We start from the raw sequence: 13,796 nt of genomic DNA on the forward strand, positions 1-13,796 counted from the left end.
GTGTTTCCAGTCGTAAAATAAAAACAAATTCCTGTAAAATATTTTCGGGGTGCAAAAAAAAGCAATGTTCTAACAAACCCCATGTTCCAACAAACCCCAGTCTCCCCTACTTGTAAATAATTATGTAAAATATATTGTTGTAATGCTCAACCCTGTGGTATTGTTGTGTTTTGCCTGTCTTTGGTACAAAAAAGCAAATTCTCTCCCGAAACTATATTCCATTTAAATGCTCGAAACAAAGGAAATAATTTGTTTTCCCTGCTATGATTCGAAGTTACTTAGACATCGACTTCCGATTTTGAATCGAGAAAACAATGATGTAATAAGGTTGCGAACAGTGAACGTAACACCGAGACGCCGGGTCCTAAATACTCCAAAACTACGCCCCTGTGCACCTCTGGCAGCTATACAACAAGCATGAACAGAGCTATCAAGTGTTGCCAAACACTTTTGCTAAACATTGCATAGAAAGTCACATATTGATCAATCACCAAAAGCAATTAATTTAGCCAAATCAGTAATCAAAAAGCGCTAAAAAAGAGCCAAATCGCCAAACCATAAATATGAAGCCAAACGTCTTAAAAAATCGCCAGATTTCTGGATTTTGGCGATGAATTCGCTAATATGGCAATCCTGCTCCATAAGATCACAAAACAAAGAGCGCCGCGCATTAGTGATGCAAGTGAATAGGTAAAAACTGTTACGTGCGCCGCGCGGTATCCAGTAATGGCTACACTTACAGAAGTAGCCTATGCAAATGAGACAGAAAGTTCGTGGGAAAAAATTCTTTCCCCGGACCCCCTTAGAATACGCGTGTCTTCGGCACGCTCTTACCCCGTAGGACTTTTATTGCTTCCCTTGCTCAACCAACCAAGAATACGCTACTGCTTTCCACCCTTTGTCCTTATGATGGCATGTGGCGATGATCGTGGTCCCATGGCCATGTAAATGTAATAAAAGCAAATTAATTACTTAAAAGTTGCTTGAAACAATTGAGTAAATATTATTCTCACTGAAAGTAACTAACTTTAAACTTGGTTTTAGTACAGAAATGCTTTTGGTGAAAATAAAGTTCTTACAACCATTGCGCTGAAAACTGCCCTGCTTCCATATTACCACAAAAGTACGATTTATTGCTCAAAGTGCAAGTGTTTGAAGGCACTTACCTTTTATACTCCATGTTGCAAACAAGAAAACAATAACAAACCGCATTTTACAACAAAACCACCAATAGTAAATTGATCCTGATGATTTATCTTTCAAAGAAATAAAAATAGAAAAATGTCACCAGCAGTTTGCTATATGCTTGCTATCTTATGTTTATATCCCTGCTACACCCTTTTAAACATCAATTGATTTGAGTAATTTTTTTACACAAAAATTCGAGCACATGAGATGACTCAATTTGTTTTCTTTCAAAAAGCATTTACAAATTTTGATTTTGTGATAATATCTGCAATAGGGGATCTGCTTTCGCTAAATAGTGAGCATGTTACAAAGGACGTCAGTTTGAAACCCATCGAGTGCGGGAGGTTATATTTTTGACGAAGACATAAAAGACATGGCAGAAAGTGGGCGCAAAAGGTTAGCTTCTTTTCCTCTGACTGACTTAATCTTAATCGTTTACCAATCGGACAATAGCTAATGCATCAAAATTTTGTTTAATGTGCAAAATAGCACCGTGCTTAATAGATGTTATTCTCACTTGGAAAATATACTCACTAGAAAGCCTCGTACGTTTTAATGTGCGTTTTAGACAATCTTGCGTGCGCCACAACTGAGTTTCTGAAAAAATTTGGCATATCTTAAATGAAATTGGTATAAAGGTCGCTTTGAAACCTTGCTTGACAATAAATAAATTTTTGCCATCTAAAAGATCCCTTGAAACAAAGCGACATCTTAGGTTTAGTGTACCAAGTTTCTTGTAGTAGTAGTAGTCCAGTTTTAATCCGGTGTTGTCCCCGTTACCGAGGGTGGCCGGATTCACCTCCAATGGTCGCAATCCCCTTCACACCCTGCCTCCACATTTATCTGTCTAACGCGTCCTCTCTTGTCAAGCCAACCTTGCTAATCCGGTTGCCAAATCCAATTTTTTGGCTGAACCTGGAAATTTTATGCAAAGTTTGTTTTTTTTTATTGATTTTGGTAGCCTAGAGTCTACTCTTTCAGAATCTGCCGGGTGCACTCCGCGCACCCTTGAGCGTTTTGAGAAATTCAAGATGGCGTCCAAAATGGCTGCCGTTTCAGATAACTTCTTATAACTCAGTTAGTATTTGACCTAGGATGATAATTTTGGTGTCTAACCATATGTTTTGAGGGGCAAGGAATACATTGAAACTATTTATTTGACTGGTTGGGGATCGCATCATGTAGAAATGCAATAATGCCGCCAGTAGGGCTGCCATATTACAAAATTCAAACAAAAGCAAACAAATTCACTTGTATTTGGTCTAGAATGATAATTTTGGTGTCTATCCATATGTTTCGTTGACAAGGAATCCATTTAAAGGATTAAAACATTTGCATATAAATTATATCACAGCAAAATCCAAAATGGTTGCTGATATATTTGCCTGATATATAGCCTACTTACTGTAAATTTCTTAATCTCGAACTCCCACTATGCTACGTAATCACTTTGCTTTCTGACTGATAAGTGCGAACTTGCGTCTCAGCAGGCTTGTAAGAAATATCGTATAATAAGTATAAAGAAATAAATATACGAAAAGTAAGTAGAGAAGTCAGAAAGTGTTCTTATAACGAGGTATTACGCTTTAAGCGTTCAGCTGTGAAAGCTGCAACAATGGAACGATCCTGTCTTGGCATATCTGATGCATCAGACGGTTTGGTACAAGTAGTTGTCAATACTTTTGATGCTGAAATTTAGTCGCAAAATGGAAAACTTTCCACCCACTCGTTAGCTGGTCTGGTTACACATCCTGAATCACCATCTGATGATGATCGATACCATAGAGAGACAATCCCACGAATTTCAAAGGAGGAGATGTCGGAGGCAATAGAATGTGATGTCACTATACAGAGATACAATGGTTCCAAGAAACCAAAAATGCCCGAGAGTGTTGCTGTTAGAACAGTTCTCTCACTCAAGTTACTTACGCAACAGGCTACTCTAAAACAAAGAGCGGACGAAACTGACTTCGCCTTCTTTCAGGATGTTCAGAAACAGAATTGTCCCGAGTACAATGGCTACAACACAGCTCTTACACGCAATCAAGGCCAAACAGAACAACCTAAGACTAAGACGGCATACCTGCCTTTGGTTGATCCTGTGCCATCCCACCCAGATACAATAATGACAACAATGGTGGAAGCTCAAAAGGTGACACATAATGCTGACCAAAAGCTTGTGTTATTTACCTGTGACTTACAACTATATAAAGTTGCATTACATGTGAAGTGGGCTTACCCAGAAAGGTTTTCAGATGTCATCCCGCGCTTGGGTGGTATGCACTTTTTAATGAGTTTCATAGACTGCATCGGGCTCTGATCGGCTATTGGATCTTGAGGCATGCAAACAAATGCTTCCCTATTTCTTTGCCGCTGGTCATGTGCATTATGCAAGGTATAGGATGTGCTACCTAAGGGCAATGGAATCCCTCCCAGAAGAGGTACTAGTCCGGTTCATGAAAGGGGAGCATGTGATGAGGCACCTACGCGGACTATAGAATGGTCTATGGAGTGATATGTTTATAGAAACTACTTTCATGAGATATGGCCATGCCCCAAATGGCATCATAGGAATAACCTTGAAGCCGGACACGCTCAAGATCTGGGCATTGAGTCTTCATACATGTAGTACTGTGGAGGCTGCTCTGGGCGAAATGCTTGGAGATTCTGGAGACCAGGGAAGTGGGCACAAGGAAGAAAAGAAGGCACGGATAAAGAATGACAACAAGGACCGAGAAGCCATAAGGACGAAGCTTCAAAAATGTATGGATCCACTTGATCCCGAGAAACATCCAGAGGATCTAGTGAACATTGCAACTGGTCAACATGGAACCCCGGCAGTGAATGTGCAGGAGGCTGTGCAGAAAGGATTCAAACAGATGTGCAAATTTGGAGAAAATTTACCTGATGGCTTACATGAAACAATTCACAAGACCATGACTACCATGATGGCTACAAAGAAACATGTGAATGTGGGAGGTAGTAAAGTGTACGACATGAATGTCATCTACTCCAGGGTCATAGGCCAACAGGCTAGTGGGCGTGATGTTGACATAAAAGATGTCCTATCCTACGAAGTGGCCCCAGTACCAACGTCTATGTTTGACCCCACAGAAGAAATGAGAGCTGCAACATCAAAGTCCTCCTTAAAGCGACAGTTTCAGGTTGAGGTATCTGCTCGGACAACAGCAAGTGACACTTCAGTAGTTGTGATTGATGGTTCAGCCCTACTCTGGGTGATTTCTTGGCCTGCAGAGGGCACCACTACAGACTACGCAAACAACTTGAAACACGCCATTGCCAAGAGACTAAAAGTTGGGGACGTTCACCTAGTGTTCGATCGGTACTACGATTACAGTACTAAGAGAGTCACCAGAAGTGCTAGGGCTACTGGAGTTAGCCGAGTCCACGAGCTGCACTTGAACACCAAGTTACCACCTCAAAAGACTGTATTGACGGTGACCGAAAACAAGAAGCAGTTGATAAACCTGATTGTCAAACTTCTGATTGAAGACGAGTCATTCCATGAATACACCCAAACTCACAAGTTGATAGTGATTTCACAAGGTAGATTTAAACGATCTGTCTTAGCCTGATGCTGCGAGTTTGCTGTGGCAATAGTAAGTTGCGCAAGCTTTCGGAACACAGTTCCCTAGTCATGTGCTATGATGAATGGTGTTGAAGTCAGTGAGTGGTTCTTTAGTGTGGTTCTTTCGTTTAGCTTGAGGCTGCTGGTTGTTGAGTTTCTGTGTTGTTAGGCGTTTTATGTTGCAAAATTTGTTTTCAGTTGATTAGTAGATTAGATGACGTAGTTCTTCCCTTTCGGCACGGTTGTTGATTTTAGGATTTTGTCTGCTGATGAATATGGCTTCTTTGAAACGTAATTTCACTGCGTCATTTTCTCGGGCAATTATTGTAAATTCAAAGTCGGTGTGACACTGTTGTTGATGATTAAAGACCGAACTTTTGTCTGAGCACTTTTGTCTTTAAACTTTTGTCACTCAATCAATTGATAGTGATTGTTGAGGACGTTGCCCCATTTGAGATCAGCCATGGTGGTGTAGTGATCAGAAGGACAGACTTTTCAAGTAGTCATGAGGAAGCGGACAATATCATTGTCCAACAGGTGATGCTGTCTGCTCGAAATAATGAAGAGAGTGATATAACTGTGATATCCGATGACACTGACGTTTTCATTCTCTTGCTTCATTATTATCACGTTGGAAGCATGAAAAATCGTATCACCATGGAGTCACCAATTAAGGAACGAACAGTCATTGACATTGGAAAAACCGTAGAGAAGCATGTGTCTTTTGTGAATGAACTCCTGCCAGCCCATGCTCTTACTGGGTGTGATACGGTAGCATGCTGCTGTGGGGTTGGCAAAGGTACTGCATTGAAGGTTCTGAAAGATGGTCACTCACTGTAACTTTTAGGGGTCATTGATTCTCCCATAGAATCAGTGATCGCGCAGGCAACCACATTCATGTCAGCCTGTTACGGTCAATATACTACGAGTAAATCAATGTCCGAAGCAGGCTGGAGGATATGGGCATCCAAAACGGGTCGGGCCTCCGCGGTACCACCAAAACTTTGTTCTCTTCCTCCTACAAGTGAGGCCTTTAAAGAGAATGTAAGAAGGGCCCATCACGAAGCCATTGTGTGGCGTTCACTGGAAGACAGCAATCCGCCCGAACTTGATGCAGAAATGTACGGATGGGTGAAAGACTCGACACTTAAAACGCTACAACCGCTCCTCCTTCCCGCAAATGTTGAACTCACCCCAGAAACTGTCATGATCAGATGTGGATGCAAGAGTGACAACCCCTGCAAAACGCTTTCTTGCAGCTGCACAAGGGATGGTTTGAAATGTGCAATATTCTGTGCGTGTTATGCTGCAGGTTTCAGCCAGACTCTTACTTAGCATTTTAATTCAATTGGACAACATCACAGATTTATGGACTAGGTGACTTAATGACGAGATGATAACCACAACTGACTGTCTTGTGACTGTGAGAGAGGCTTGTACATTACTAATGGTAACATTTGTGATAACTAATGGTTACATTTGTGAGTGATGTTATATGATAGATGGTATTTCACAAGCAAAAGTCGCAAAAATAATGATTTTCTATAAGTATTCAGCAAATATATCAGCAGCCATTTTGGATTTTCCTGCGATGTAATTCATATGCAACTGTCTTAATCCCTTAAATGGATTCCTTGTCAACGAAACATATAGATAGACACCAAAATTATCATTCTAGACCAAATACAAGTGAATTTGTTTGTTTTTGTTTGAATTTTGTAATATGGCAGCCCTATTGGCGGCATTATTGCATTTCTACATGATGCAATCCCCAACCAGTCAAATAAATAGTTTCAATGTATTCCTTGCCCCTCAAAACATATGGTTAGACACCAAAATTATCATCCTAGGTCAAATACTAACTGAGTTATAAGGAGTTATCTGAAACGGCAGCCATTTTGGACGCCATCTTGAATTTCTCAAAACGCTCAAGGGTGCGCGGAGTGCACCCGGCAGATTCTGAAAGAGTAGACTCTAGGCTACCAAAATCAATAAAAAAAAAACTTTGCATAAAATTTCCAGGTTCAGTCATACTTCTGCCGGACTATGCTGATTTCCTCCTCAACTTGCCTTTTTCACGTTTTCTTAGGTCTTCCTTGTTTTCTAAGACTTTCTACTTGCAACTCCAGCGCTCTTAAAACATCATCTTCATCCCTTCTCAAAACATGCCCATACCACCTCACTCCCTTCGCTTTCACTAACTTATCAACATTCTCATTCAACCCAAGCAAGTTCTTAAGTTTTGGGTATTTTTTTTGTCCATCAGCTTCACACCACACATTGCTCTCACCATGGCTCTCTCAGTTCTTCTTAAAATCACCAACTCGTTTGCCGCAAGCACCATGTCTCACTTCCGTACAGCATTGCAGATCTCACACAAGTTACTCTTGCATTCACTGCCGCTTCACAACCACCACTGGCATTCAATCTATCTCCAAGATAGCAAAATGCATTCACTGATAGTGATAGTGAATGCCTTTTTCCCCAACTGTAATGGAAATTATCATGGTGAATTACAAGTGCAAGTTGTCAGCTTTCGAAAAGACGAGGAATTAAAAAAGAAGTAGCTCCATGTTATCAAACGCAAAGATTTTGTTCCAACAAAGTCCAGCTGAGTATCTCAACTTATTTTTTCAACTTGTATGATCAGAAAATCAGTCCTTTTTTGAAATGTTTGCAGACGTTGAATCAATGTGAAAAAACAATCGATTTGCCGTCTGGGAAGTAATGTTTGACTGTTTGAAATAAACCCAATTGATAAACATTGGCATGGCGACTTGGCAGAAGAAACAACCGCTTTTAAGTTTACGCTTGAATGGAGTTGTGCTGCTTGCTGAGATATAGATTAATTGTTCGAAACAGTGTTGATGCCTTTTTGAGCCAGCAAATGTTTTCTTTTTGCAGCGTTTTTACATTGTCAGATGCTTGTTCGTTGTTTACTCTTAGCAGACTGTTAAGCTGTTGGCTGGATTACAGCTTTCACAAATGCCTGAACTGCAAAATGAGGAATATAATGAAGAAGCTCAGTGAATTTGCCAGAAATTTGATAATTACGAATTTTCATTGCGTGTAAACTCCATTTCCACACTGCAGAAAGTATTACGATTGTTATTATTGCCTTCTGAAAGAGAGAAGTTCTTTTCTTTCGCATCATCAGAACATGTGAAAAAAACAATACTGTACAAGATTACAATGGGAACTAAGCTGTTTGCTGATGATGATGGGAGTGGCAGAAGGACCGAACTGGTCATCAAGTTTGCCACACCCTTGTGGAGTCAATCAATCATCAATCATTTTATTTTTCGTCATTAACGCGTCCAGGAAGAAAAGATACTAACTACAAAAATCGATATAAACCTACCAGCACGTTAACGAACAGGAAAAGGTGACAAAACCTTGAAAGGTTTAAAACGTGCCTGAATGGAAAATCATGTAGTAGGCTGTATTCAGTAGTTAGGACGGCCACGGCCGAGTCATAGCCTATTTGACATAGAACGGTGTCAGAGTTGAACGCAAATATAATTATATTACAACAAAAAAAAAACAATACACATACGAAATTTAACAGTACAATATAAAAATAGGAATACAAGAAAAGATGCAGTAATACAAAATGGCATATAGAAACAATACCGTACACAACACAACATTCTGGTAAGACAAAAGCGAAAATACAGTACATTAGCGAGATACGGTGAGCATAAGTAAAAATAGTTTGATGGTACTATACCAGTTACTTATACCCAGGCATTAAGAGCAGTTTTAATTTTTTAGAAAACATACTAATTGTTTGAACTTTTCTTAGTTGTTCCGGTAATTTGTTCCATATGTTTGTTCCAATAAATTTAATTGAGCTTTGTACGCATTCTTGGTTTAAAAAGTATATCTTTCTCAGCACCTTTGGTATTATAGTTATGAGTCTCATTAATAAGACGAAAGTACTCAAAAAAAATTGTTGGTGGATGTCCTTTATTGCTTTTATAAACAAACTTACATACTTCCATTAAAAACATGTCTTCGACTTGTAACAAGTTGCTTTTATTGAAAAGAGATTTAGTGGGAATTCTGTCCATCTTGGTGAAGCTTAAACAGCGAATGATGCGATTGTGTACCACAGTTGCGTAGCCAAGGGGGGGTTTTGGGGGTTACAACCTCCCCTTTGGCATGCGTGTGACGTCACCATATTGAAAACGATGCTTTCAGTCTAAAAAAAAATTGCCTAATTTTATACAAAATTGCATTAAACGAGCGAGTTTTGCCAATACCAAACCTTCAAACATCTCAGCCAGGAATTAGCAACATAACAAGAAAACATAGAGACTTTGCTTTATTTCCGAAAAATGTCGAAGAAAACATGATCTTATCCTTTTGCTATGCCACCGGACAGCACCATTTTACAGAAATATTCATACCCACAAATTTGTCGAAAATGCTTTCAGAATGCACCAAATTCAAAGTAATTTTTCAAAGTTTTCTGAGGGAGGCCCGCCAGACCCCCCGCCGCTGGGTCGTCAACCCTCCCCCCCCCCTTTCAAAATTCCTGGCTACCCTACTGGTGTACCAAATTTATAGGATACAGTTCCGCTTTAGAAGCACGATCCCAACAGATAATACCATACATTAGGTGGGAGTGTACTAAAGCAGGGCTTCCCAAACTTTTTTACTCTTTTAATATCCTAAAATGTTACGCAGCCCCTTACGATTGAAACGACAAACAGTGCGAAATATACATTTGTGATATTTATTGAAAAGCTTAAATCTAGCGAAAACCAAAAACAATTTACCGGCACTCAGTTCACTTTGTTTTTATTTATTTCAGACCATAACAACGAAGCTTATGGGCAGCCTACAGGAAACAAAACAAAAAAGCAAACACATTTATTCAGTGTAATCAAAACAAGTTCAGCCGTGGCTCAATGTTTGTTAATGCAGGTGTCAAGGCGTTTAGGTTGGAACGGTAGGGAAAGTGAGAACATTTCAGATAAATCATTTTGAAATTTTGGTTTCCAGATGTTCAATTTTTTAATGAAAGCATCAATTTTAGATTTCAATGCAAAATATTAGGCTAATGTTTTCTCTTTGGAGGGACAAACTAAATTTGTTTAGTTTGGGAAGCCCTGTACTAAAGCATAGTAAACTGTTCTTAATGCATAGGAATTTACGCACTTTCTTAATCGATGTATTTGTAGCGAGAGGTTATGCTTTTGACGAAGACATAAAAGACATGGCAGAAAGTGGACGCAAAAGATTTTTTTTCCTCTTTGACTGACTTAATCTTAATCGTTTACCAATCTGACAATAGCTTTAATGCATCAAAATTTTGTTATATGTGCAAAATAGCAGCATGCTTAATAGATATTATTCTCACTTGGAAAATATATTCACAAGAAAGCCTACGTGATAAATCTACCTTGTAGCTAACAGGAAATGATTATAACTTAATTGTGTTTTTTTTTGTCTGTCAACTTTCCTAGGACAAACAAAAATATTAAAATTCATCTCATTATTGTATGTGCTCAAGAAAACATATAGTCCTGAAGAACAGCTCATACGACGAAGAAGTAAACAGTGATTCAGCCTGCACTTGGTTATGTTACTGAAGTCTGCACGTCATCCGATCAACAAATCGAAATAATAAACTTTTATGAATTTTTCAGCCGACTATGAATCTCTGCAACGTGTTTGCAAAAAGCACATGAAGGAAATTATTTTTATTGTTACCACCAGCTGCTTTGCTAACCCATTTATTTTAGTAATTATGTACATTATTCTGAATTCAGTCAGTAAAGATTCATTGAATCAATCGAATCGAATTATGATTTGTATAAAACATTTTCACTTTACAAATTTACAATCAATGCATAAAATGAAAAACGATAGTAAAAACAGAGAGAGACTGTGAAAAATGAAAAACGATGAAATGAAAAGCGATTAACAGAAAGAAAGACTGTGAAATGAAAAACGATTAACAGCTTATTAGCCATCTATAAAGCCAACATTACTTTTGAAACTAATGGTCACAGCGGTAAACCATAATCTCTTCGTGGGAAAATTGTAACATAAGATTCTCGGATCCGTTCGTCTGTATGTAATGACCGAACAAAACACTCTTCTGGAAACGTCTATTTGAGAATTGTATTTCTGTAAAAATAGCCACTGGCTGTCGAAATTGGGTGAAACGCGATACACCACTAAACTTGTCACTACAATGCAAATTACTTGGATAAAAGACGGAAATTTTGTCCAGCTGGCAAACACTAAGCAAAACAGTTAAATTTTATACGACCAACTTGTTCAAGCAACAATTTTAAAATGACGAGAATAAATTACGATATTTCAAACGCACGTAAGCAGTTACTGTGACGTAATAGTGATAAGCAATGATAAGTCATTTAAGCACCTGTTCAAGTTTGGCTTACACCTGTTCAAGTTTGGCTTACGCTTGTTCAAGTTTGGCTTACACCTGTTCAAGTAATTAAAGATTTAACGATGATGTAATGTTATGCTGCAGCTGCAATGTTTTACAGGTCTTGCAAACGATTCTGCAATCTGCTCATTTTTTAGAAATATCCCATTACGTAATACGCTAAGATTCAGTAGATCGGAACAATTTTATATGACGTTTGATATGAAAATGGTCCGTAACAACTACACAGGTAGTATTTTGAGGTGTCTTACTGAACGTTGTTGTCATTTTATAAGCATGGCGTGCAATTTGAATCTACTGAAGTCGCAATTAAAAAAGATTTATATTCGGCTTCTACAAATAAGCTTGCTTAGTCTGAAAGGCCCAAACTACAATATTATAGAAATCGTAGTCCGCAGTGTTGTAGCCTACTGTACGGCAACCTCAGTCCCGTATTTTATCCTCTACGTGCTGTGTTGCCTTGTTGTTATCACTTCTATGCCACTGGCTTTTTGTTTGTCAGCCCCCGCATATCAACGATGGCTTAGTTAGCTCCTCGTAGTTTCAGACAAACTTTCTGCTGCCCTGTAGAGTTCACAAGGGGATTCTACAATCCTAATTGATGTGCTAGTTTTGAGAAAACTTGTTTAGTTTAAAATGATTGTTCTTGCGGAGAGCTTATATCCTAGAACAAGGGTCACCAAACTACGGCCCGCGGGCCGGAACCGGCCCGCGAACTGATTTCATCCGGCCAGCCACTTGCTGCGAAAATAACAGCTGCACTACAACTGTTAAGGAAAAAAGTTACCAAACTTTTGTAAAGGACTGACGTTGCTGTTGAGCTACACGGCAGCACCACCAGGCAGTCTACATGTTGGTTTTCTGTTTTTATCATTAGGCCACCACAAATGGGGACAGCCTAAGCCAAATGTGGAAAGACGAAATGTTTTTTCAACAGCGAGATGCCCTGTAGTGTGTCACAGCAGGGGATTACTTTCTAGCAACCTTTCGATTTTCATCACAACTTTGCTATTCCACCGCTGACTTTGTTATTTATTGTGCTCAATTCAAGTCAATGGAGGTTCTAAATAGTTGTATATCTTTTCACAATTTGCATCCGGCCCGCAGCTGTTAATCTCGCAGCAATCCGCCTTCAGAGAAAAAAGTTTGGTAATCCCTGTCTTAGAATAAAACCATCTTATTTCCTAGTAGTTTGCAGTCTACAGTATCGTTCTTGTCTCATCTTTAATTTGCATGTGTACATTAATCATGCTTTAGTTATAAATAAAAACTCCGGATATCATATTTCTTAGTATTCTGGTTTTAGTTTCTCATGTCAGCTTTAGCATAGTGCTTCTATTAAAGGTTATGAATCTAGTTTGTTCGCATTAGAGAGTAATTTTCGATATATTATTTTTCCACCTCCAGCCCTACGATTGTATGCAGCTAAAACGAGTTTCGCATCCCGGTGTCTAGATATCTCTGGTCCAGATGTACTTACAAAACTTCTACAAACCAATGGCAAACACAAAAGTTCCTCGATTTTCAACGCAAGAAAGTTGTTCAAGCGCGAAACCTCAAAGAAACCATGCGCAGGTGGAGAAGTATCATTGTAACATTAGGGTGTCTCGACTGAATGTATAGGCCTAAGGTCGTTTCAAACGCTTTATCACATCAATTCACTGATCACCTTGAGTCTAAATATATTTGCTGCACTTGGAAGACTATTAGTTACTTCATAGTAATTACCTGTCCATCATTGCAGATTATCCTGACCGGTTGGCTTCTGTTTGAATAGAACAATCGTCCATTGTCAGAACAAGTGAATGTTCCAACGTCATTGTATCTAGCTCAAGTGTTTGGTTACAATCTTATAAAAAAAAAAAAAAAGTTGTACGTTCTGTTGCATTTCATATGATTAATTTCTGTTTTACAATTACGTAATTGCCTATTTTTACTGAAATTCATTGTTCTTAAATTTATTTGCAATAATGTAATAAAAAAAAGTTTATATTTTATGCTCAGCTCCAAGCAACATTTAAACTTAGTGTTATTTTAAAATAGCTGTTTGGTTTTAGCAGGCAGAATATTAAACTCACATCTACCGACTCAGAAACGGGTCTTTAAACCATTGAAACACCAATAAGTTTCTTTGTTATTGATTCTGAACCAATGAAATCGAATCATCAACCTACTGTAGTTCAATTTTTCTTGACCATTGTTTGAGCCTTTGTGGCTAAGGGCGTATATTTTTCTAACTCCAGATGCTTGGTTTGCTTTCAAAAATGTCATACACTACTGACATGTTATTGCTTTAAGTTGCATTGTAATTTACGTTGTTGCTGATTGCTTTGTTGCTGATTGCTTTGTTACGTTGCCTTAAGTTCCTTTGTCGCTTTTACTGGTGTTTATTTTCAGTCTGATTCCAGTTCGCAGTTTCTGTCTTTAGAACAACCTAGCTGCATTTTAGCGTAATAAACTTCTTTAATAGAGGAATTGTAGATGGTTTCACTACATTTTATTACGCTAATAAAGTATGGATCTGAAAGACTTGCGCCCTAGACTCTTAGCTGCGGACCCGCAAAGTAAAGACGCTAAACGACAATGGGTGCA

At 38.7% G+C, this 13,796-nt stretch overlaps 1 protein-coding gene across 3 annotated transcripts in view; it reads right to left on the reverse strand.

Annotated features, from left to right (window-relative positions):
- LOC145772640 (uncharacterized) overlaps window positions 1–13,058 on the reverse strand; it is a 30,729-nt gene extending 17,671 nt beyond the window's left edge. The window contains exon 1 of one of the 3 annotated variants that reach the window (XM_082584509.1): window positions 12,933–13,058. Coding sequence is in view for 1 of the 3 variants with exons in the window: in XM_082584507.1 (XP_082440633.1) it covers window positions 1,167–1,212 (46 nt within the window). In the remaining 2 variants the exon portion in view is untranslated. Of the gene's footprint in view, window positions 1–834; window positions 943–1,166; window positions 1,249–12,932 lie in introns of those variants that run through there. The other 2 variants (XM_082584507.1, XM_082584508.1) reach the window with 2 other exon arrangements.
- Between the last annotated feature and the right edge of the window lie 738 nt (window positions 13,059–13,796).

This window comes from Aplidium turbinatum, chromosome 6 (assembly GCF_918807975.1).
Source record: "Aplidium turbinatum chromosome 6, kaAplTurb1.1, whole genome shotgun sequence".
NCBI classification, from domain to species: domain Eukaryota; kingdom Metazoa; phylum Chordata; class Ascidiacea; order Aplousobranchia; family Polyclinidae; genus Aplidium; species Aplidium turbinatum.